The 25395-nt window shown below is 41.5% G+C and overlaps 1 protein-coding gene across 16 annotated transcripts in view; it reads left to right on the forward strand.

Annotated features, from left to right (window-relative positions):
* fbrsl1 (fibrosin-like 1) overlaps window positions 1–25395 on the forward strand; it is a 279449-nt gene that overhangs the window by 62844 nt on the left and 191210 nt on the right. For all 16 annotated transcript variants that reach the window (XM_020093934.2, XM_069524201.1, XM_069524198.1 and 13 more), the window contains exon 2: window positions 14495–14719. In XM_020093934.2, coding sequence (XP_019949493.1) covers window positions 14495–14719 — 225 coding nt within the window. The remainder of the gene's footprint in view (window positions 1–14494; window positions 14720–25395) is intronic.

The raw sequence follows: 25395 nt of genomic DNA on the forward strand, positions 1-25395 counted from the left end.
GCTATAGTGGAAATCAACAGATTCTTAAAAAAGAACATTTATCAAGAATAAAAGAATGAACACTTAACTCATTTCAGCTTTTAATTTGTTTTAATTTGAATTGTTCACTTTAGAACTGATGCCATGGTAACTGACAATGTGTAATCCACAGATAGTGTATTGATGCATTATGTGATCCCTGATAATTTGCTACAAATTATACAAACAGGTTTTTTTTTTGGAGGAGCAGGAGAACCAGGCAGATCAGTGTCAGAACCATGAGTGGATATTGGATGTGTGGGCTAAAACAAACAAGAAGCCAAACTGTCCTTTAGAGTAAATTATGTCATGTCTAAAATTCATTCAAATATGTAATAATAAAAATATGTGTTTGCACTTGTGGAACTGTGGCATTTTAAAGTACTAGACGAACCAAATATGGGCCTTTATGGTCTTTTTTTTTTTTTGGACCCTCCTCGCTGCCTTCTTTCTCCCACTGGCTGGCTCCTCCATGTCCTCATGGAAACCCCCTGGGAGATTTAGCAGGCTCAATTTTTAAAGTACCTCTCCGACATGACAGAAGAACCTGAGGTTATGCTTTTATAGAGGGGATGCTTATCAACCTTCCTCCCCATCTTTCTTGTCATAGCTCATAGCTCATTGATGATAACCAGTTAAGTACTGATAGCTCAACACCTATCTCTGGAGAGTCTGTAAATCCATCATAGTCCTGATGAACTCTCAAAAGTTACTTTAATATAACAGCAAAGTGATACGAGTGTGAAAATCATATCTTGGTGGAGCTGTTTCTCTGGGCTTTCTATAGTTGTTTGGGCTAGGGCCCTTTTACTGTCACAGGGGAAAAAGAAAAACTGAATCTTGTGCAGTTTGTTTTAAAACCGATTTTATTAATTAACAAGACCAATTACTTCAAATGTTTAAAAGAAATACATGAAAGTTATGAGACATTAGCAGTTTAAGTAATAACATGAATGATGACTGAATTCCACTTGGATAGAACAGAGCCTTCATTAAATCATCTGCACGTTTCAACAATTACGAAAGTGGCTATTATTAATATCTGACATTTAGGGAAATTGATCATGTTGACAAAACTCACAGGAACCTGCAATATAACAATGTGGTAATTACCAAAAACCTTTTGAAGTGTACTCAACTTATTTTACACATCATGAGAAGTACTACTTAACCTCTGACCTCTTTAAAGACAGAGTAGTATATTCTGTGGCTCTGGAGACAGCTTTGCAAAGTCAACTTACATTATGGAAAGTGAAGAAACCCTTGTTTTCTCAGCTTAACCTAGCATTAGGATATTAATGGAATGACCTTTCGACACATTCCTGTGCAGGAACATTTAACGTTGAGTTGTTCAATGCTGAGAACTCTCCACAACCTCCTGGGAACGTGTGTAACATAAAGTCAGAAACACAATATATGCTGACAGAATGAGTGTCAGTGGATACAAGAGCTGAATTCATCAGGGTCAGGTCACAGTGATGCCTCTTCAACCTACAACCATGACCTCTGTAATATTAAAATGTGTCATAATGGGTTTGTTGGCTGAATTATTTCTACTGGTCACACATCTTTTTATCAGAGCTTCGCAATGTTCCTTCTGGGCTGACGTGTTTGGTTTTGGACTTAGATTGAGGAAGTTTCATCATCATCATCAGGCTTAGAAAAGTATTTAAAGAACGTGTGTGGCTGTGAAGTTGAAGGGTATTACATTTTGGGAGATGGCTGTTGCAGTGATACAGTGTGAGGCCGCAGGCAGAGCTGAGTTTTCTCCTCCCCCGTCAGTCGTCCTCGGCTGGGATTCCTCCGCTCTGTCAGCCTCCCGCTGGGCGAACAAAGCCGACTCCTCGCACCGGTTCAGCTCACAGCAGGACGCACTCAGAGATTCAGCTGACGTCAAAACACTTCTGTCATCTTCTGAGTTAGTCAGCAGTGGGAAGGAAACTCGTTTTGTAATTTGTATTTCTTGATTTGGCTTTCGAGAGTAAAGAGCGAGAGAGTGACTGTCAAACTGCGAGCGCTGAGTAATGTCGACAGGAAAAAACGTTTGCTCGCATTCAAAAGCTCGCTGTTTATTGTTCTTGAAGAGGCTTGACGTTAACGTCCCTGGTGTGTTTTTTAGCACATTTACCCATGAAAAATACAATTAGCAGTCGATAGAGAAAATGTGTCGGGCTGATTTGTTTGACAGTGTGAGACAGACGTTGCGAATTTGTAGGAGTTTATTTGTCATTCTCCTTCGCCAATTGGAATAGCTGTTGCCGAGGCAACGCTCCCTCTCTCTGGAGAGAGTGCGAGGAAGGGAGAGACCCATGGAATGACACCCGGCTGTATTTTGGGCTCGAGTGTGTGGGCTGAGCAGCAGAAAGCAGGGAGCTTCCTGTGACAATGGGTGGGAGGTTCACAGGACATATTGGCCTCTGCCAAAAGTCTCTTTCCTGTCAGACAGTTGATTTAATAGTGTCTTGAAGAGCCGGTGGGAGGTGCGACTTATGATATCTGGCAGCACATGATCTCTAATTTAAACCTCAAGACTTAAGAGGTTGATATTCTTGCTTTGTTGATGGTATTTTTCATGCATGGTAATTGTCAAATAAGTGCTTTCATGCTGCCTTTTGCATTGGACTCAACAGTTAATATAAGATAAAAACTGTGTTGATCCACTCACTGGGGAAATTCAAAGGGCCCTGTCCACACTAATGCAGATATTGTTCTTCTGTGATTGAGCCTCTTATCCACATGCACATGACAATTAAAGTGGGAATTTAAGAAAGTGCAGATTTTCTGTGTATCCGTGTTTGGGATACAATGACTTCCCAGCTTACTTCATGCTCTCTGCTTTGTTTATGACCATATGCCAGAAACAACAACTACAATGGCCTTATACTAGTTTTCTATATTTGATTTGCACTGTAGCTCTATTTTGCAGCAAAATGTAGTATCACTGAGCCACATTCTGGCATTCACAAGCGTTTGCTTCAGCCAATATTACAAGGACTGCCGCACTCTCCTCTGCTATTAGCCTGATCATTGATGGAGAATGTATCGCCACCTACTGGCCTGGCATGCTTGTTTGAGCTTTTGTGGTAATTTTGTGTTCTTGTCTGGATGGAGATATTTTGTAAATCAAAGGTAATGTGGACAGAGATTTTTTTGAAAATCTCAAAAATTTTGTGGACATGGTGTCAGATAAATTCACAAACTTCAAATGTAAAGATTGTATGTTTCTATTTTAATTGAAATTGTAAGTGTGAGGTTTTTTTTTGCTTGACACAACAAGAGCACCCAAGCAGAAGCTAGCAGAGATCAATACTCACAGCTGTGAGGAACCCTAAAGAAACAGAGCTCACAGCTGCATGCTGGGATGTTGGCTGGATGAGCGATGCATCAGCTGTAGCAGCAGCAAAGTGATCAGCGACTGGGAGCAAGCAAGTGAATTTGACAGCTGAAATAAACTGCTCAATTGGTGGTGGCCAACTCGGGCGACACACCAGCTGATGATAAACATCACATGAGGTTAACACCTCAAGGCGAGGATTGAATTTTCTTTTAAATTCAAAATTAAAACTATCAAGTGTGTATAGCTGTATTATACTGTATTAGATTAAGCTACATCTACCAAATAAAAAGGGCTATAACTTATTATATGCAAGTGTAGTTTAAGACTATCACCTTGTGTTTGTATCAATGTAAGAATGGTAATAATGACTTGTAAGCTCTTGCAGTATTTATACTGTATAAATACTACAAGTACAGGGAAAGAGAAATGCATAGTTACAGTATACACTGTAGATATAACTAGCTGAGGCAACATTTGAAACACTTATCCCTGCAATAGACTCCACTTCCTGTACGAGCACAGACTTAAAAATGTGGACATATCCTGATCAAACTCTCTTCGTCTTCCTTCGTCTCAGCCCCTGGCGTCTTTCTCCTCCTGTAATGTGGAGTGTGTGTCGCTCTGTTCTCTAGTTTCCCTGAGTGTTTCTCTGAGCTTTAAACAGATTTAAAGACAGCGTTTATTGTTCTGCTTCACCTCCCTGTTATCGCTGCATTCCCCCCATTCTTTCCCCCTCAGCACCCGCTGGCCAGATGGTGTCACTCCAGGAGCTAATTCAGCTCCTGCACGTGTGCGTTACACAAACATGCACAAGCATACTAACACGCTAATAGCAGCATACACAATTTAGGATTTTACTTAGTTGCATCACATGCACTCTAACTGCACTATGCTTTTCTATAGTTGAAGTAGCTGTGCATGCACATCCCTGTATTGACCGAATACATTTTTGCAGCAATATGCGCAGAAGCAGGAATTGTAGGCAAGCACATATAGAGGCTTAAAAAGTTCTGGGAATACTCAGCTATATATACACGTATTATTCATTAATGTGTATATGCCAGAGGCAGGTTTATAAACATGCATACATATTACATACTAACAAACACATACAAACTAACAGCAGGAAACACAGCTATAAGAACACTTAAAGGCTCATAAAACCTGCAGTTCCAATTCATGTGCTCACAAAAATACAGTGAAATGAGTGTATAGAGCAATAAAGGGGGGGGCAGGGAATACAAGAAATGAAAGAGGGGAGGGCTATCACGATCTGCACACATACTACAGCAGTGTTGCCAGGTCAGAAGTAAATCTCCATTCCACTGCAATTAGAAGCTTTGATGTATCATCAAGCTGTAGTCAGGATTACAATCTCAAGGGAAAGGAATTGAAGTGTTGCACCCAAAGTATCTTTTTTCTTCTCTGACTATGAACATGAGGAATGTTCAAAATGATCTCTTCATATAATGCTCTTTTGAAGGTCATAGATTGCTCACAGGGAGTAAGATATATATACTGTATTTATATAAATATATATAAATAACTATATCTACTGAGTTTCTAACTTTGTCTTTGAGGTTTACAATACCTGTGTTTAGCGTCACTCAATCAAGATTATCATCATAGAGGTGAAGAGTTTTATGTCTTGAACAGTGTCAGGATAGCCGTCTTTTATTGACAGCAGTGGTTGGAGTAAGTTTGAGTATAACGATCATGACAAACTCTTCTGTTGTTGGCTTCCAACTAGCGTCACAGTTTTCATGTTGATGCTTTTACCCACAAACCATCCCGACAGTTACTCTCCCGCATGATCCAAACTCAGCACTGTGTGCACCGCTCCAGAGAAAGCAGCGAAGAGAGCAGTGGCGTGTGAAGCTGAAAGAGAAGGAAGTGACAAAGTGAGGGAGATGGCCTGCTCTCAGGTTGGCTCCTGTTTGCTAGGCAACTGTAGTGGCGAGCTAAAATGCCAGGGATAAACACCTCAGCCCTCCTGTTCAGTCCCCTGCCCTCCCAAAACACACCGCACACAGCAACACGGCCAAAAGACTAGCTTACCCTCACAAAGGAATAGGCCTTTAACCATGAAGTCAAATGAACAGGAAAAATACACCACATCGATTAACAAAAGGTGAAAAGGATGCGGTTCATTTAATCCGCGTGCTAGCCAATTATGCAACATTGATCACTGTAGAAATGTGTGCTTTCTCTTGTTCACAGCCTGATAAGCTCCTTGGCTCACAATGTGCTCTCTTTTCTCTCTGCGAGGCAATAACGCTCTGATTACATGCTTTGAGAGAAGCGGGGACCCTGGGTAAATGATTGTAGGCTCTAAGTTAATCAAAGGTGTGTTTGATGTAGCTGACAGCAGCATTACAGGAAGGTGTGCGCTCGGCTGTCTCTGCGAAGCTTCACATGCAAGGGACTATAAAAGCTAGCGAGCGCAGCATGATTAAATCAATCCAGTCTAAATCATGACAAGTCAGAGTGATTTATCTGACATGCCAAGAGCTGCGGTAATGCGTACAGAATCAGTCCATCAGCTGAGCAATAAATCTGCACAACCACACCTCAGGCTGCTTAAAAGGAGCTAAACACAGCTGAAGCATCAAATGACTGTGCTGCTTTTATGTCAAATGGAAAGATGAAAGAGTGCAGGATTTACTTTTTGAGTATTTACCTCATTGAAAAGCTTTCCAATTAGGGTTTACTAGAAAACACCACTCCCATTAATTAATTAATAGGAATTTGCAAATGAATTGAAAAATGCCTCTTAGTGTTAGAAAACAGATTCTTAGATCATCTCTGTCATCCTTCAATGAAAGTTAAAGTTAAATTTGGTCTTCCTTGACCCAGACTCCACCCTTCCACCCTGTGTTTTGAAATTCCTTTACATGTTTATTTCTGTTCAACTCTGAACAAAACATAGAAGATCATATCCTCTCCCTTGCATTGTCCCCCCCGACGTTTGAACCAGGTTTAGAGCTAAGAGTGAGATTTCACAGTCTGTAGATGGGGATGCATATCTCTACTTCACCTGCTTCTATTCTGGCCTAAATATTCCCAGGCAATTAATCAGGAACTAATATTATCTTTAAGAAAAATATCATGTTTACACATTTTCTTATTGTCAAGTTGAATGATGAGATTTTTATTTAATTTATTAAACAGACAGTTTTTGGATCTCTTGTAATCTCTTTGTCACACTGGATAATGTCAAGGAAGGTGTACCCTGCACGGCTCTTTGTGTCTGCTAAATAATTACTGGCCTTAGAAAGAAGAGAGTGCAGTGGAGAAAGCACGGTGATGTGCATTAGATACGTCCATCTCTCGTTCCACACCCTGTCTATTTTTCTGCACACCAGGCTCCATTTGTGAACTCCTTTGCCTTCTGGTTTATGCATGCCTCATGGAGACCCTCCTTAGCCTTTTGCAAGCATCTTCAGGCTTTGCTGACATTCCTCTTTGCAGAATGCATAAACCATCCTCTGGGAGCTGCACGCGCTTCCACGGCGGATCTCAAGGCCCCGGCATAACCACGGAAAGCTGTGCACTTCATTGTTTCCAGCATGGAAACCTGTGTTGGATTTTATGCACTCATACCCATACACATATGCACACTCACACACACACTTGAGTCCCCATGCAGCCTGGAGCGGCAACAAAGCTATCCCGTGCTGTTGCTAGGGTAACGTGGTAGGGTCAAACAAGTCGAGCAGTCTCTCCTGTTCCAGGCTCTGTCCGTCCTCATCTACCTCTCCTCTTCCCCTTCGTCCTTGTCATCTGCCCTCACCCCCACCCTCCATCCCTCAGGCTCATCATATCTTAAACCATTTCTTCTCCACTTGTTAGTCACAGTCACATTTCTGCCCCAGGTTGATCAGAGTAAAATGAGAGAGATTCACCACTCAGATCACTGTGTAATTAAGATCTGTAAAAGGGAATGGCAGTCCCATTAATAATGGATCAAAAAGATAAAGACTGCACCTGGGAAATCATAAAGAAAGATTGAAAGTTATGTTTTTGACCATTCAGGTTGCAGTGCCACTGAGGGTTAATAGATATCATCATGCATTCTCCATTTAACAGCTCTTATCCTGAAATGTTTGGAAACCTATTCTGGAGAATGACTGTTGATATTTCATCTCAAAACAAATACACCTCTCCCTTCACTGCTCCCACACTGGCTCCACCACATTCACACAATGCTAAGCTGAACCTCTGATCTCAAAAAGTTGAAAATAGCCACCACAAATATTTGCAAAGGGGACAACATAATACTTTTTATATGTGAGCAAAAGAAAATTAATATTACCCACCTGTCAAGTAGAGACAGCCATCTCTTCATCCTCTTCATCATTTTCAACTTTTGGTGATCTCTCCACCGTTGAACCAGCTCACCCTTTTATTATTTTGTTACCTTCTTCGGGTTTACTGTTGTCCGTGGTGCTTGGGCACCTAGCACTTTGAGGGCTACTATGCAATGGATTGTGGGTTTCACTTCCTGTGAGATAGTGGTAGAGGCAGAAAGGCATTTTCAGTGGCTAACAGTAGTTGTTCCGTTGTGAAAGTTATCGTTGTAAGTTATCTTTTTCAGGTTGTCGTCCCATCCCTTGACAGTAGAAGGTTAGATGAATGATATTATCTCATTTGAGATGTGACAGGTGATGTGTCCGCATGTTTTATTTATAAATCGCTTTTTATGACCCTTTCCAAGAAAATCGCTGTTTCCAGCTCACAGACTTCCATCTCACTAACACTGTACCACGAATACCCTTGTTGCTGATTGGCTGTAACGGTGTTGTGCTGTTATGATCGTCCAGATCAATTTTAATCGTGAGGAGATATGAGCAGAATTTGACAAAAAGTGAATTAGATTAGAATCACTTACTCGAGATCTTAAACAAAGATCATCTATCCAGCAGTAATGCATCTTCTTTGTACCCAAATTTTTTCATTTGCGAATGATATTCTACTGAATGGGTTTAGACCACTCCGTTATGTTTTGTTGCATTAAAAGAAAAACCCCACTTCTGGCCTAAGGCATATGGAAATTATACTAAAACTAAGCTGCTGGCAGACTAACAGTGCTGGATTACCTCTTCTCCCCCGGAGCTTTTATAGATCTGTTGTCTGTGTGGTGCACTGTGAATAAATGGAAATGACACAGACAGACAATTAAAATATGTTTTTTACTGAGAGAAAACAGCAGATATAAAGACAGCATTGAGATCAGGTGAGTTCAAACAACATTCAAAACCAAGTCGGATTTCTTGAGCTCAGACGTGATAATAAATAAAAGCCTGGCACATACAAAACCAGCATGAGAAGCATGACACACATTCTCACACCCAGACCCACATTCTTCTCTCTACCCATATTATGCAATGTTGAACTGGTATGAACTGTAACCAGTGTTTTGTTTTGAGAATTACACATGAGGTCACAGAGGGACAGCAGAACAAAAGCTACTGCACGGATGGCTCCGCATGTAATTTTGTAATATAAAATAAGTTAGTTCAGTTTTGTCCAGAGCAGAGGTCACTTGCTGTTATTATTTCCACTTAAAAACATCAGAGGATATTAATTATTCAGTGAACAATGTAATTCCCTAAAACAAGAGAGCGGAGTAAATGGTGTTTAACAAAGCACAACACCTCAGTTGACCTGTATCAAAGCTTTTTAGAGGCAAAGAATTGAAGCCCACATTCACATTCTTTCAAACGGTGCACTGTAGCTGGACAGAAACGTCAAGCTGATGTTAAACGGAGCTGGAGTGAGAGAGAAAAACTCCTCCCCGTACCAATCTGTAGGCTCCAACACAACCTACCTCTGTACATACTCTACATCAGTGTTTAAATAGTTGATTTATACATAGATACACCCCTCGTGTCATGTCCTGTCTGTGCTTATTAGACAGTTTAAAGCCTTCGGGGGGAAGAAGTAGTAGAGTGTTGTTATGAATGAAAGGTCACATGATTCAAACTGACTTGAGAGTGTTGTACTCACTCAACTGGATGTTGCACTTGACCGGCTGAGATACTCAGATGACCCAGAGACGTTTCAGAAGCAAAACAGGTTTCACGCTGATTTTAAAAACCAAGATATTGCAGTTATTACATTTTTCAGTCTGGTTAAACCACAAAGACAGTGCATAACTACACCTTTAGAGAAATTTCACATGTGAACCTAAAAGAATCCTGCATTGCCATTGATTTCAAGGTGGAAGAGAACAACAGCATATTTTTGGCATCACTCCTTCTATGATTTTCTTGGCTGGAGCCAATCCCAGCTGACATTGGGTGAGAGGAGTGCTGCAGCCTGGACAGGTCACCATTGTTCTGGAGAGACAAACAACAATTGACACTCACACTTACACCTACGTTCAATTTAGTCTCCAATCAACCAAACACAATGTGCATGTCTTTGTACAGTGGGAGGAAGCTGGAGTACCCAGAGACAACCCACTCCAGACTCCACACAGATAAACCCCAGTCAAGCCAGGAACCTTCTTGCTGTGAGGCGGCAGTGCTGCACTGTGCAGCAGTATCCAGACTACAACTGATGATATAAAGATGTAAAAGAACCCAGCTATGTTTCATGTAGCTCACTGAGTTGTCACAAGAAATACATGTTATACAGTAACAGACAAAGATTATCATTGTTTTCCTTTAATATTTCCATCGGCAGACCAATACGGGGAAATGTAACTCCAATTTTAGGTCACCATTAGTGTCATCTTTACTTTAGATAATGCTAATCTTCTACGATTTCTGTATGCAAAGGCTCTGACTCATTCACACACACAAAGCCTATGTCAGTCCTCTTTTCAAATATTAAGTTCAACTGAAGATAAGAGTGTCAAGCTGTCACATTATCTCTGAAGTCCCTGTGTGTCTGTGTGTTTTCCACCTTGGCTGAATGAAACGGGTGATAACCACAGAGACACCCACCAGAATGCTAATAAGAGCATTTCGACACACTTTGTTGATTCCACCACTCGCAGCAGGATTGTTCACGATGACATGTTTCTATTAATAAGTAAGCAGATGGGAAATTTCAAATTGCAAAGCCTGAATTTCATCATTATTAATGGACAGTCCTTAGCGTAGCTCCTGCAAAGAAAAAAACACCTGATACTCAGCTTCTCCTGCTCTCAGACTGAAGCTGCTTTGTCTAACAGCTCTATGAGAAGGCTCTTCAGGTTATGAATAGGATCATAAGTGGCCTGTTAATAGCATCTGGTACCTCATGAGAAATTAATGTGTTGCCCTTGTGGGGTGAGAAGAGCTGCTGTGTGATGTCAGTGTCATGACACTAAATCCGCGTGTCAGCCTTTCAGCTGTGTTAGCTGAGCAGTCTTATGTCCTGCTGTTATAAATGTATCACACAAAAAATACACTGGTATTAAAGTTTCTCTGGACAGACTGATGCATGATTCAATCAGGAGAGACAATTAGAATGAAATTAAATTTATTGTGAACATAGACTTTCTGACTCCAGCAGGAAGTAGAATTAGGTGTTTTGGATATAAAGGAGACTGGGACACTGGTGATGAAGTTGGCACATCTAATGATGCCTTCTGATTGGACGGTTAAAGGAAGATGACCCCATGTTTTAGGGGTGGAGGTTGGTCATTCAGTTATCATGGTACTGAAGTAATAGGAGGAAGAGATAACATTTTATTCTCTGACAGCTTCCAGGTGATTGGCTCAAGGCGAGTGTCAGGTTGTGATTAGATGAAATTTGAGAATGAGCTGGCAGAGACGAGAGATTGCAAGAACTGTTCATGTGACGTAGGAGCATGTGCGAGAGGATAGAACTGTAACTCAGCTTCATTTCTTAAGATTCACTTTATTGTTATTCACACACACACAAAACAAGTGCACAATTCAAATTACATTACATAGCGTCCAGCTCCCAAATGCCAAATCCCATTATGTTACAAACAGACATTAGAATCTTGTACACAACTGAGTAAAATTGCACAATTTGAATGAATAGATAATCAAGATATAAATAAGATGTCAGAGCTCTGAGCTCAATACTCTTGTTTTAGAATTCACTAGCAGTTGTTTATTATAACTATATTATAATAATGATAATAAAGTGCTTTGAACAATTTTCAAAAAAAAAAGGGAAATAAGACTAGAAATATGAAATGTGCATCATTAAACAGGGATTGAAAGCAGTTCTGAAGAGGTGGGTTTTGAGCAATGTTTTGAAGGTGGGCCGGTCGGTGGAGTCCCAGAGTCATCTGTCACCCCTGTACTCTGATCCCAAGTCTGTAGTGTTTACTGAATATACTGTTGAAGTAGTTTTAACTCTCACAATGAAAAAAAAAAGCGATCTTCCTACAGTCAGCTAGTTTCGTATCCAGTCTTAAATAAATATCAAGGTGATTTTCTTCGTCGTGAGAAGTAAATCTCCTTCACAGAAACGCATGTGTTTCCAAACAGCTTCTCCCGGGAGCCTGGGAATTGTACCAGCAAGTAAGAGAAAAAAGATGCTCCTCATCTCCGAACATGTTCAGTGTAGCAGAAAAATTTATGCCAAGACTCCTGGACTAGAACATCATAATGACGGTGTTTGTGTGGGTGGTTTTAGGGTCTTTGGGCTCTTCCAATTCAAGTTTACTTACACCTAGCTTGTACTAACATTGCTTTTTGTCATGGATACCTTGGCAAATCTTTTTTGTAGTGCCTGACACGCGCTCACCTCTTGTCACAGAAGGTGTCATTCATTAGCAGTTATGTGACTAATGCTCTGGGCTAATGTGCTAGCCATCTGCTAACCTTCCACCCTCCGAGCCAATAATTTGATTATTCAAACGGAGTGCTGAGCTAACTGTGGTCAGGCCGAGCGCTGCTGGCTGTGAACAGATGTTGACACGTGAACTAGCAGCCCTCAGCCTTGAACTCCACGCAGCTTCAAGCAGTGCAGCCGTCGTCCTCTGCCACTCAGACACAGTGATATCCAGCGACAGGCTTTACCAGGCAGGGCCGTGTCACCAGCTCCACTCGGTCCTGATGAGATCTGGAAATAAGATGCAGCAGAAGGCCAGAAGGAGGAGGAGGAGGAGGAGGAGGAGGGTACAATTCGATCACTAGGCAGCTGTGTTTCCCACAGGCTGACTGATCTGTGTGTGTGTGCATGCGTGTGTGCATGTGCATGTGCGCCTCCTCAATATATGAGGTTGGCCTTAAGTTTGCCCACACTGCCAATGAATCCCGAGCTTAGTTTGACCTCGGCTGTATGACTAATGCCACGTTCATCTGTGGGAGGATGGAACGGAGGTAGCAGTGGGAAGAATTCCCATGTTTTTGACTGTCAAGCTTTTAGGTGGAGCTGCCAGTCGAGAAGCAAAACACGAACTAGAAAAAAAGCAAGAAAACCACACAGTCAAACCTTTAGTATTTCAAAAGTAACAAACCTGGTGCTCTGGTCTGCCATGCTATAATTTTCCTGCCAAGGCCGTGACATGATGTGAAAGTAATTTTATAGTGTTCTGAGAACTCTGACACATTCACTGTGTGTCATGTGTCACTGAAATTGATTGAAGTTGCAGCGAAGTAGCTTGATTGAGCATCTACTGGTGGTAGAGTGCGCTGGAGGAGAGATAGCAAGCATATTCTAACTGTGGTTGAATTCCAATAAACAAACACTTATTCTGTATATGGGCTGTAACTGAAGCTTGAAAGGAATGATTAGTTAAAGGGGGGAATTGTTTGGTCATAGTGTACAGCGACTATGTTCTCTCTAGTGTATGTTAAAGAAGCACTTCATATCATAAGCTCATTATATCGGAGCCATAAAGTGATTATGGGCTCCAGTCAGGCATTGTACTGCTGTTGACAGGATTAAACATTTTTAGAGAGAGAGAGAGAGTGAGAGCCGCTGCTCTTTGCTCGAGTGTTTGCTTGCTTTGTATGAGCCGGTATTGAAAAGGGCTGCATGCTTGACTGTTTGCCAGCTGTGGCACAACCTCACTCCGTTCTTTTACTCATTCATCTCCTGCCAGTCCGTCTGTCTGACAGAGATATCTGTCTGCTGCAGCAGGGTCGTTTTTCATAGACTTGGCATCACCTGGTGTTCAATTGTTTCAATCAATCTATCTATAAAACTTTATTTGTATGCCACCTTTCATACAGGGTAGTACAGCTGACAGTTGACAGATGAGCCAAGAATAAGTCAAAATAAATAAAAATGCTGACAATGAAAAGCTGTTATAACACTGAAGGAAAAGGTCAATAAAAGGGGATAAAAACACATAACTAGAATGGCACTGAATTAAAGAATTAATCAAGCTCCAAATATCACACACTGGGCTAATTGGGGGATAATTGAAAACATCAAAAAACGCCCAAATAATGTGATAGTAAGTGATACCAAAGTCGTGGATTCTTCCACCATGTTTTGTGATGATCTTTCTGGTAGTTTATGTGTTATCTTTCTTACAACCAAACAAATGGACAGGGGTGAAAGTATAACCTTGGTGGAGGTAATTATCTAGTACCTGTATGTGTCAGATAAAGACACTTGTTCTAAAGTACCAAGTTTTAAAGAAGGGAAGTACTCAAGTAAAGTATAAATAACAATGAATTTGTACTAGGTACTTGAGTCACTTTAAGAAACTGAGGATTTCTTAGACTGAGATGTCATAGCAGAAGGAATATACACCCAGACAGGGGTGAAAATATAACCTCCTTGGTGGAGGTAATAATATTATTAACAGACTGATGAACAACATATAAAAGTAAGATTCTTAGCAAAGGAAATCCTTGAGGCTCTCAAAGCAGCAACTCTCTCTTGTCAGTGTGGTATTGATTAGAAGCTGTGTCACTGCAGCTCAAGTGCAGAATTCCTTTAAGTGATGAGGGCTTTTTTCAAAGTAATGTCTGTGAGCAAAGGTTTATACAGCTTCCACTAGCACTGTTGTTGAATTGTAATAATTTAGATTTTTATTTAAAAGACATATCATAAGAGACTACAGTAGCAGTGTAGCTATTTATTTATTGAAGTATTCATTGGCTGCTCCACTAAATGTATCATCTGTATGTATCTGTCCATATTTATACACACACTCTAATTTGTTCATGTCTAGATGTCTAAAAAGCTCTCCTCTACTTCCTCCTGCAGAAGAAGACCAGGGTTGTGAAGACACAGGAGAAGAAGGAGAGGTGGAAGGAGAAAAAGGTGGCGAAGCGGCAGAAGAAGGAAGACGAGGAGGTGGAGGAAGAAGAGGAGAATGTCCAGCCCGTGGTAGATCCGCTGGAGAACGGCTTCCTCCATCACGCCCAGCGGGAGCAAGAGAGGATGAATGAGCGGCTGCTGAAGAAGACTTACTCCAAGAAGAACAAAATGGTCAGTCACATATTTCCAAGTAAATCTCGTTTAGAGAAGTCCAACAAGTGTTGCATTCATGGGCTGCTGGTTTGTGCTTCTGATAAAATGAAAGAGATGTTGGCTTTTTAGCTTTTACACAACTATTCTTAAACAAGGAAGCAGGACTGACTATTTTTCCAGATATATTCTTTCCATCCAGCTGACTTCTGCTCCTCATTCACTGTAACGCGGAAAAAAAAAAACTTTGGGGGATTTTCCAAAAGAGTTGAACAGCATGAGCCTCAATTGTCTGGTGTGATTTGACTCATTCTTGTGTCAGCAGGGACTTTGTACCATAGTTGTTAAGAGATAACGTCACCTCATTGGAGACATTTGAGTACCCTCTATCTGCACCATCAAACCACATATCAGTGTTCAGAAGAGGAGAAACTCATTTCCTTCAGATCAATCTGCTAAAGGCTGTCATGTGGAGTTTTCACCTGTTAGGAGCTGTCAGAAATCGACTTTATATTACTCATCAGTCATTTTGAAAATGGTTTGTGTCATTATGTCATTTTCTTTTAACACTTATCGTTCTTTGTGTTTGAAATATAAGTATTGACCCAGTTTTAGGTCCTGTCCCAATTCCTCTCCCTTGGCCCTACCCTTAGATATGATGTGCCCTTTGCTGGGACTGTCCCCCTCTGAACGGAGCCACAAGGGAGAGGGCTAGAAAATCTTCCCCTAGAAATAGGGACACCACTCGCTACTTCATCAGTAGTTAACCAACGTTATTACAGTGACAATAACAACCGTTATCAACCCACATTATGATAGTGACACATCTGACAACTGCAGGACAGACGGAACAGATTGATCCATTGATCTATTTTTTCCAACTTAGTTTACTGGACACAGGAGTAACTCTCTCTCAGACTGTTTACATGCTTGTTTTGAGTGAATTGCAATTTTCCTGAAACAATTCAATGACACATGATTGCTACTGGATGAAAGTAAGATAATCTGCTAAATTTAAACATTTTCTCATGGTTATTGTGCAAGATATCGTACTGACATTTATGAGCTTTTTACCCGCTCTGTTAGTAAAGCATGCAGGAATTGTCATCTACCCCCTTTGTTTTTAGTGGGGTCTTGAATGCACTATGGTTGAAGGGGTGTTTGAAGGGCTAGAGGGCCACTACCCCTATATTACATAGAAAAATAGGACAACACTACCCCTTCATAGATTTGCACAAAGCGAAGGGGTAGGGCCAAGTGGTAAGGCGTAGCTTCGTCGAGACAGCTGATGGGAGGGGGCGGGTTGTATGGAGTGTAGACTGCTCTTGCAAGCTTTTCAGGATCTTTAATTCTGTAATCAACATGCATCTGTGTTAATGTACTTATTTAATCAGTTGTTCTGAAAATGAAACCTTTCCTCACTTGTTGTATGAGGTGAAAGCGCTTTCTGTTCTTTCCCACGATTCTGTTATTATTCACTATAGACTTCTATCAATCAATCAATGACATTTTATTTGTATAGCCCATATTCAGAAATCACAATTTGTTTCATTGGGCACAAGAGCAAGGAAAAACAAAAAATAGCTATTAACAGGGGGAAAAAAACCTAGAAACCTCAGAGAGAGTGACATGTGAGGGATCCCTCTCCCAGGACGGACAGAAGTGCAATAGATGACGTGTGTAGCTGAGCACCTCAACAAAATTACAATACTGACAACACTGATTAGAAGAAACAGCCAACTGTGATCATGCAGTCACTTGCTGAGTCTCAGTGGATTGCTTGCACTTGTCTACTTATAAATGTATTTGCTTGGTGGTGACAGCACTTTGTTCTATTTTTAAGCGAAGCAAAGTTTGAATAGAGTTCAGCAAAACCCTGAGCACAGCAGTGACGCTGCAGCTGATACAGTGGAGATGACACACAAAACTGAACTGGTTTGCTATTATTAGGCCTATTTTCCCTGCAGTATATAAAATTTACTTGAAACCTATGTGCACACAGACTATCTGATAAGGGAGACGTCTTCCACCAGTGGGTCAGTGAACCACGACGCTGGCCGTTTTGTGTCCCCTTCAGCCTCGCCAGGCTCCAAGCTCGGCCAGGTCCAACGCTATCGTATGGTTTCATAAGTGGTCGGGCAGTGTCCCCGTCATAGTAAAGTAATGTCGTGAAATAGAATCTGTGCTCTGGCTAACTGTCACCAGAGCCGTGTCTTGACTCGAGGTTGGGTTGCCACGTGCCACCAGCTGCTGTTGCACTCATTGGTCTCTCAGGTGTGTGTTGCTTCCAGGTGTTTTGAGTTGTCCACTAGAATGGGAGTTAACCCTGCCCACTACCTTGCGCTGCACCCTAACACTCCGACTCATTCCAAACATAGATAAACAAACCTCCTAATGTAATAGTAATAACAGAGGTGCACTATGGGAGTTGTTAGGGCTCTGGTTGCTAAAAGAGAGAAACACTGTTATGGGCAAGAGCCAGTTAAACAACATTAGGACATTACTGAAGTGTGACATATTTGGGCTGTGGTTCGACCCCTGGCTGCTCCGTTCAAATTGCAGAAGAGTCTCAGGGCAAAACACTGAAGCCCAGTGAGTTATGTGTGATCCAGAAAGTGCGACACATAGATGCACTATATGAATGTGTGAATTGCAAAACTAGACTGTAAAGCACTTTGAATAGTCATCAAGTAAAGGAAAGCACCATATAAATACAGACCATTAATGACTTGTGTTTGTGTTCATGAACAGATTGTTGTCTCACTGCTTTCAGGTGGGTTCAAACTGCCACCTTACCCTTGTTTTCCTCTCCCGACTGCAGAAGTGGCTCTCTGTTTGTTTATGCAGATACAGCTCTGCCAATATCCCCAGCTTCAAGCACACTGCTGAGCCCACAGACTCCGAGTCTGCCCCAGCGAGATAGCCCATCTATGTGTTAACAGTTTGTGTAAATGGGAGGATGTTTTTCTGCTCCTGTCTGAGGCCAAGATCCACCATAGTGCTGTTGAGGATAAGAGGGGGAAATGTAGTCAGGAAGCCAAACTAAATAATGAGGCTGTGTAGCCCGGAGGCCTCCTCCACAGACAAAAATATCTCTCTTAGATAAGATTTCCTCAGGAAGTTAACATGGCTGAAAATGAGTTTGGCTGTGATATTTAGTTTGCTAAGAGACAGTTGGAAATTATGTATTTAGCTGGTGCTCTTATCCACATTGTAAGGGCAGCAGGCTGCAATTAATTCAAGCAGATCTACAATACATTCCAGATATTAAGTTCATTATATCTGCAAACTGCTGCTGTCATGAAAACCATGGAACTTCTGCTGAGCTGAGTCTCATATTCTAACTTCCTCTGAAGATTTACTGCACATGCTCCTGAAGAGATTAAAACAGAAGAGAGATTTTGAAATCAGCCCAAAACCCACTATGTTTTTTTTTCTTATTTTTCTACCCATCAGTGGCAAGATATTGTCCCTGGAATACATTATATGAAAATAAAGAATCAGAAACGCTTTATCTTGTGTCTCACATATGCTGTATTGTTTTTCTTTGCTTTCCAAGTAAGATTACTGCATATTGAGAAATTTTATTCTCCATGTTTTAATGAGCCCTTAGTACAGCTTGAAATAATATGTTGGAGCCACATCCACAAATGCTCTTGCCTTTAGATTATATGAGAGGAATGCAATGCCAAATACTTGTGGAAGTGCACAGAAGAGGTCATGGTAACAGTCCAGCAGCAGTCCTCCACATGTTGCACCAGTCATGAGATCAACACAACACAACACAGAAAAAGCTCTGTTCTGTAAATTGCAAAGTGCAGCTGTTTGGTTTTTATATGACAGCAGCTCTATTGCCTCAAGCGGAGTGAATGATTGACTCCTCAGCTCCACAGAGGAACATTTTACTTTAGTCAAGACACATTGACCCCATGCATTGTTCCAAGTCCCCTAAAAAAAAAACCCACCTCAGTCTTGTGATCCGTAGATAACCGGAGACGTCTTCCTTCCCAACTGTCTGATCGATAAACCGCTGCTGACTTCCCCTGTCCTGGTTCTTCCCTGTTGCTCTCACTTAACATCTCTTCTTTCTCTCTCTTAATCTTCGTCTTGGTTTCAGGTGCAGAGATCAAGCACCTAAAGTATCTTTCAACCTGCCCCTGGCTTTAGTCCTCTGAATACAAGAGGTAAAATATGCCTATTAATATTTAACTACATCTCCCAATTCCCAGCTACATTATTATTATTGTTGTGAGAACCAACAATTACGCTGTGAAACAACACTATCCAATTCCAGTCATAATCACAGTGCTGATTAATGAGGCTAATGAGATGATCGTGTTGCATAACTAATAAATTATAGATAACACAATGAATTATGAAGCAGTGGAACCGCACCTTTGAATAAGCATTTTTTAAAAGCTGAATGGATCCTCTGAGTTATATGCTCTTATAATATAATACAGGAATTTGTTACTGCACGACCAAACCAACGTCTGCTGAGGGTCTTGCAGAGGCTGTTTACTAACCTGCCTCATGCAAATCCTTTGTGGGAGCTGATGATCAATATGATTGATTTTCCTCCTGTTTATCCTCACAAATACAGACGCATGTCCTCAGGTCATTGTGTTATATGGGAGGGAGGTGTTCATAGATTCACTCTTAGTGCGTCCAGTGTTTGCTCACTCGCTGCTGTTTACGAAGTGTGTACCTCGCAAAGAAATGTTTCCCTGGTTGCAGAGCAGTTTACAATCATCACGGCTGTATAAGTCAGACTCCAGAGCTTCGTTTTATTTTGGTAAGTCTGAAGTGACTATTTAAGACCAAGTGCTCAGAGTAAAAGAGCTTAAGAGAGATCAATGTGATGATTTCATGCATCCTAAGTGTATCTGATAGATGTAATCACATGCATATAAAACATGTCTGTCTGCAGATAGACTGGGCTTCATTGAGGAGCAGATTTTATCTGCCATAGAAAATGACCTTGGCCGCAGCAGCAACACACTCGATTACAGTCATGTGTTTGTTCAATGTTCGCAGTTCTGTTTGATAGCAAGTTCCTTTACGGATGATATTGTTGATGTACTGTTTACAGTTGAAGGCCTAATGTAGATCCTCCCATGCAACAAAACAGATGTGCACACATAAACACTTTATTTGACTGTGGATGACACAGAGCAGCCACCTGGGCTTTAAAGCAGGTGTTTATATAAAACTGTAATTTCCTCCCTAATCTGATGTGAAATCGAGGTGACAGGGTAATTTAAAGCTTTGAAAACTCTTACAGGAACTGATATGAACTGAAATAAACAAACTAACATTATGACTAATACTATTGATAGAACACTGATGTGTACTTTCAGCAAAAGTGCACTTTGAAACTTTTTTTTTACTTTTTCCTTCAGTCTGCCCGTCTCTCTGGGAGTCCAGCTCAGTTTTCCCTCTCCATATTTTTCTGTACCTTGCTGTCGCTCCAGTCAGTAGCTGTCTCTACCTCATGTCACCCACTATGATCCGCAGGCAAGGTGATGCGCTGCTCTGCTCAAAGCACCCTGGGGTGCCATGAAGCTCATTGCAGGACAGGAGCTGCTGTGTCAAGGCAGAGTTTGACACGGGGGGGCAGCGAGGGTAACACTTGATCCGGTCGATTGTGTGTGTATGTGTGTGAGAGAGAGAGTAGCACATACTGTGTGTTGTTTGGACATGTTTTCGAAGGACGAGGAACAGGGTTGCTGTAATATCCTGGTTTCACAGTTTACCAAGGTATAAAAACTGCTGATTATCAAACAATGTGTGTTTGTTAATTACTGGTATTCTATTGTGCAGAAAGAAAGTGGCAGAGAGAAGCCAGAAGCCTGGGTTCAAAAAGAAGCACAGTTGAATTTGATCTTTATGTTTGACAAGTATCAAGAAACTCAACAGCGAATTCCATACACATGGGCCAGTTATGCCTGAAACCTCAGACACCTCCTGCTTAACTTATTTGCTGTTTGAACATCAGCATCAACCATAACACAGTTGTTTACATTTTGGAAATAGACAGAAGACACACACAATCACCGTCAGAGCAAAACATCAAAAAAGAAAATTAGGTGTAATGTCAAATGTTTGTCATTTACATTGTAGGTCATTGCTTCATATCACATTTGTTAAAGTGCATAACCAAAAGAGAAAACACCAGTGGTGGTTCACACTGTCTCCTCACAGCAAGGTGGAACCTCTGTGGATCCTCTGTGGATCCTCTGTGGAACCTCTGTGGATCCTCTGTGGAACCTCTGTGCCTTTCAGTTTGGAGTTTGTACATTCACCTGCGTCTGTAAGGGTTCCTCCTACAATCTTTTACTTGGTCGTAATTGGATGTTAGCGTGAATGGCTGTGCTGGGTGTGTCCTGCCTCACGTCTGATGTCAGCTGTCATTGGCTCCAGCCCCATCCCCCTACCTTCATAGCTAATGGTGTAGTGGTAAAGCTAATGGATGGATAGATGGATGGCTGGATTCTCTGCTGGAGGATACCAGAAAAAAAGCTTGCAGGATACCAAGCAACATGGCTTTGACCTTCAGCAGGCTTCAACTGGGAATCATGAATAACACATAATGCTGACTTGCTCAAGCAACACTGATAGCCACACATGCACGTCACATCACCATGCCTTGCCTGTCCATTAGTGTAGTCCTTTCCCTGTGCAGCACACACCCAACTAACAATGTCGTACAGGTAAACACCTCTGGACACTCCACTCTATTATTCTAACCCCCCCTCAGGCAAATCCCTCACAACCATACTGGCTTGTGGACATGGAGCCAGTGTCTGTCAGACTGGAGCTGCTCTGGGATTACAGCCCAGGCTTCATATCTAGGTGTGTTTATAAGCAGTAAGCCAGCCGGAGACAGATCAGATTAGGTGGGGCATTAACAGTGCACTGGAGCATAGTTCAGGGGCAGCCTCAGAGCCGTGATGCCCATCGGCAGTGGGGCGGTGGTAACGGCCAGGCGATCAGGATGACTGATAACAGCGGGCTGGTTGTTATCTGGGGACCAGCGACCCTGAGCGGTAGCTGCTCGGCTCAGGAGACGCCCAGCAGACAATATCTCTCCTGGCTAACCTTGCTTCCAGCCAATTTCAGCTGGAGATAAAGGTGAATCATCTCCACCTGGTCAATTCACTGAGCTGCAATGTACTGTCGTCGACTTAATATATGCTTCTTTAAAACAGGAAATGTCATATGTTGATAGATACATCAGAATATAAAGATTTTCCATTTACGGTAACTGAAATTCGGCTCTTTTTCCCCCACCTTAAATAAATATTTACTCCACCTATTCTCCTGAGGCTTACACCCTTCGCTCAATTTGCTATAATCTGCTTTTAGTGTTGTGGTTGATTTTGGAACTGAAACACTATCTGCTGCTGCACTTATATCAGTCCTAAAATATGAAAACCTCTGTGTAATTATGTGGTTGGAAGCGGCAACGTGATAGAAAAAGCCCGTACTCCTTTCACTCAGGTGAACGCTGCAATTTAACAAAGAGCATTATTAGATGAGTGGATAATTAGGTATGCTGCAGAGGTGTCTGCAGGCATAGAATATGCAAGAGTGTGTGTGTATATATATATATATATATATATATATATATGTGTGTCGGGGGGGGGACTTGTAATAGACCTTGACAGATCAATTAGTTAGCTGCTTGAAACATGAACATGCACATGATGCATGATCACATGGCAGATAATTGTCTTTACCACATGAAAGTAAGCAGAGAAACACACACACACACACACACACACACACACACACACACACACACACACACACACACAAATCCCTGTGTGAGAGAAAGATAAATGACAAGAGAGAGATTTTCATTAAAAACGGTATCAGATTATTTATATTCAGAAAATATTGTTAATAAAAGAATATACATTAGCTGACACACTTATTAGAGAGATGATTTTGTGCATCGTAAACCTGTTAGTTGTTTTGTACTTTGTAAGTTAAAAAAAAAAATAGTTATAGATGATGAATGTAATTATACTCCACTGAATGAATCGTATTTCGCATTGATCTTATAGAAATACAAATTCATCATTTTTTAGTAAGTATTCCCTGATTGAATGGTATAATAGAGTAAATCAAAGTGAAGTTCTTTTTTGGCTAAAAGGTCAGTAAACTTTTATTCCTCCTCCCCGGAGATGATTTTCCTGTATGAATATGTGTCTGGGAGCGTGTACCTTTCTCCTGTGTGTGTTTTCAAGTTTCCTAAATGCCATCTATTTTTGCTCAGCAGACGGTCTGACCACAGTGGATTTAGTGTGAGGAGCCAAACTGGTCCCTGTTGGGTTTCCACTGGGGCAGACACTGTTGACTTTGCCCAGGATGCCAGGGGAAGGCAGTGAAAGGGATGAGGGAACAGTCCCACCGGTGTTAAAAATGGAGGTGCTGGTGGTGGGGGCATGGATTGTGTGAGTGCTGTCAGGGGAAGGTTTGGAGTTGAACCGGGTCCCAGTCTGAACCGGTCCCAGGTGGTTGGATCTATACGGTAAACTCAAAGGAAGCAGATATTGTTGTTGTGACGGATCTGTCCCAATGCAGCCATGCTCCAGAGATGGATAGAATGATATACAAAATATTTTCTGAGGGCAAGATTGTAAATGGGGCTCAGTGTGACATAAATGTGACCCATATAGAAGCTATCTCAACAAACTAGAATGTAGCAGAAACACCAGTAAAATGACTTTGCCAGTATGTTAAAGTGCAACCTCCAGGAATGTTCAGCTCTCTCAGGATTTCTCTTCAAGATCCATCGCCCCTCCTTCTCCCCCTGGCTACAGCCACAGCCTCCCAGCCCTGTAGACAAGGAGAGAGAGAGAGAGAGAGATCAGTTGAAAGACAGAGAGAGACTGAAATAGAACTGGAAATAAAGGGATGAGAATGACAGAGAGCGGCCGAACCCAGACAACCTCTGCACCCGCTGTGCTTAGCCAGGTGAATATTGCATGGGACAGTGCACAGTGATTAATGTCAGGCCATGTAAGGTTCTTGGCCGGGATGCTCTATTGTAGGTCCACACACTCACACACACACACACCCACACACAGCCCCATCACTTTTAACAAGCCACAGCCATTGAGATACTGCAGGGCTACTTCAGAGCAACCACTCTGGGGACAATTAGGCCTGGGAACATTAAATTAGCAGGGATCTAGAGTCATGCTCTGCTGGAGCTGGGGCTATTGCATGCTGGGATTGGACAAGGTAACAGCAGCACAGAGAAACTCCTCCTGGATATACTGTGTGATGCTGCTGTACAGGGTAAGAGCGTTATTTCACAGCAACGTTAGTTTTTTTTTTAATTTACTTCCAGATGCAGATTGTGTTTCAGTGTAGTCTTCCGGTTTTGGACTCGGAAAGCAAGCGTTTGTCATACTAAATTTGTCAGGACATTATTTCTCTGTGCTATGCTAGCTGGCTAGTTGCGATTACTTTCCTTTTTTATGTACAGTAATTTATTAAAGAGGGACCTCCCAGGCTACAGCATATCCCAGTTTTGCATCTAGCAGAGAATCTGTAGCTATAGCAACAGATATATTGCCCCTGGTAGATGTTTAACTAGAGCAGACAGCAGGGAGAGCCACTTTATTACACCTTGTGCTTTATGATTTACAGTATCATTGTGGTTTATATTACAGTAATGTTTAGAGAGCGGTTCAGAAATATGTGCCGCAGGAAATCTCTGCTGTCTGGGGTCGTATTCCTGCTTCCTGCTAAAGCTTTCTGTAAAAGAGCTCATCGTAGTTTGAGCTGCAAGTCGTGCGGGGTCGGATTTATTGTGAAATGCTTTTTTTAATCGAACACGATCTTGTACAGATGTAAACAAGAAAGAAATATCTGTTGTGTGTGTGAAGACGTGTACAGGTGTCATCTTCTCACTGGAAGCGAAGTGTCACTTTGAACCTGAACAGAGTTAAACACACTGAACACCACATGAAAGCAGAACGCAGTGTGAGAAATGAGTTCGTTCAGCTGAATTTCTCACATCGCGCTGCTTTTCATGTCACTTCAGACGGATACGTACAAGTCGGCTAATACTGGCCTTATAGTGAATGTAAATGAAAATTAGATGTTATGTTTAGATTTCAAAAAGTAGCTGATATGGCTACAAAGTGGAGTAGCACATTTTCCTGTTGCAAATGATAACATATGAGATCTAAGTGTGTTTGCTAGTATTTCTTACTGTCTGGTGCTGTAAAATGTTTTAAGTATTCCTTCTCAGTTGGGCAGTGTGGTACTTAAAATGACATTTTCTGTTTTTTTTACCATGTATATATTTTTGATGATTCACCAGGTCAATCCTGTCTGGAAACAACAAAAAAGGAAACAAGTGTTGCAAATGTAAAAGCTATATTTGCCGGTGTCCTGAACAGGCTGTTGTGTTGAATGTGCTGCTGTGAACGGGCTGTTGTCGTGGTCAACAATGTTTATGTTCATGAGTCCCAGCTGCCGCTTATACTGAGAGCTGGTCGCTTGTTTATTTAAAGTTTATTTATATTGAACACATCATACGTCCAAATTACATGAAATTCTACACTGCACTTTACTGGAACCTTAACAATACACATTACAAGTGTGAAGTCGATGAGATGAACTGTTCACAAGATATAAAACCCAGAGAAAGACGTTTGGCAAACATACATGGT

Source organism: Paralichthys olivaceus, chromosome 4, assembly GCF_024713975.1.
Source record: "Paralichthys olivaceus isolate ysfri-2021 chromosome 4, ASM2471397v2, whole genome shotgun sequence".
In the NCBI taxonomy this organism is placed as follows: Eukaryota; Metazoa; Chordata; class Actinopteri; order Pleuronectiformes; family Paralichthyidae; genus Paralichthys; species Paralichthys olivaceus.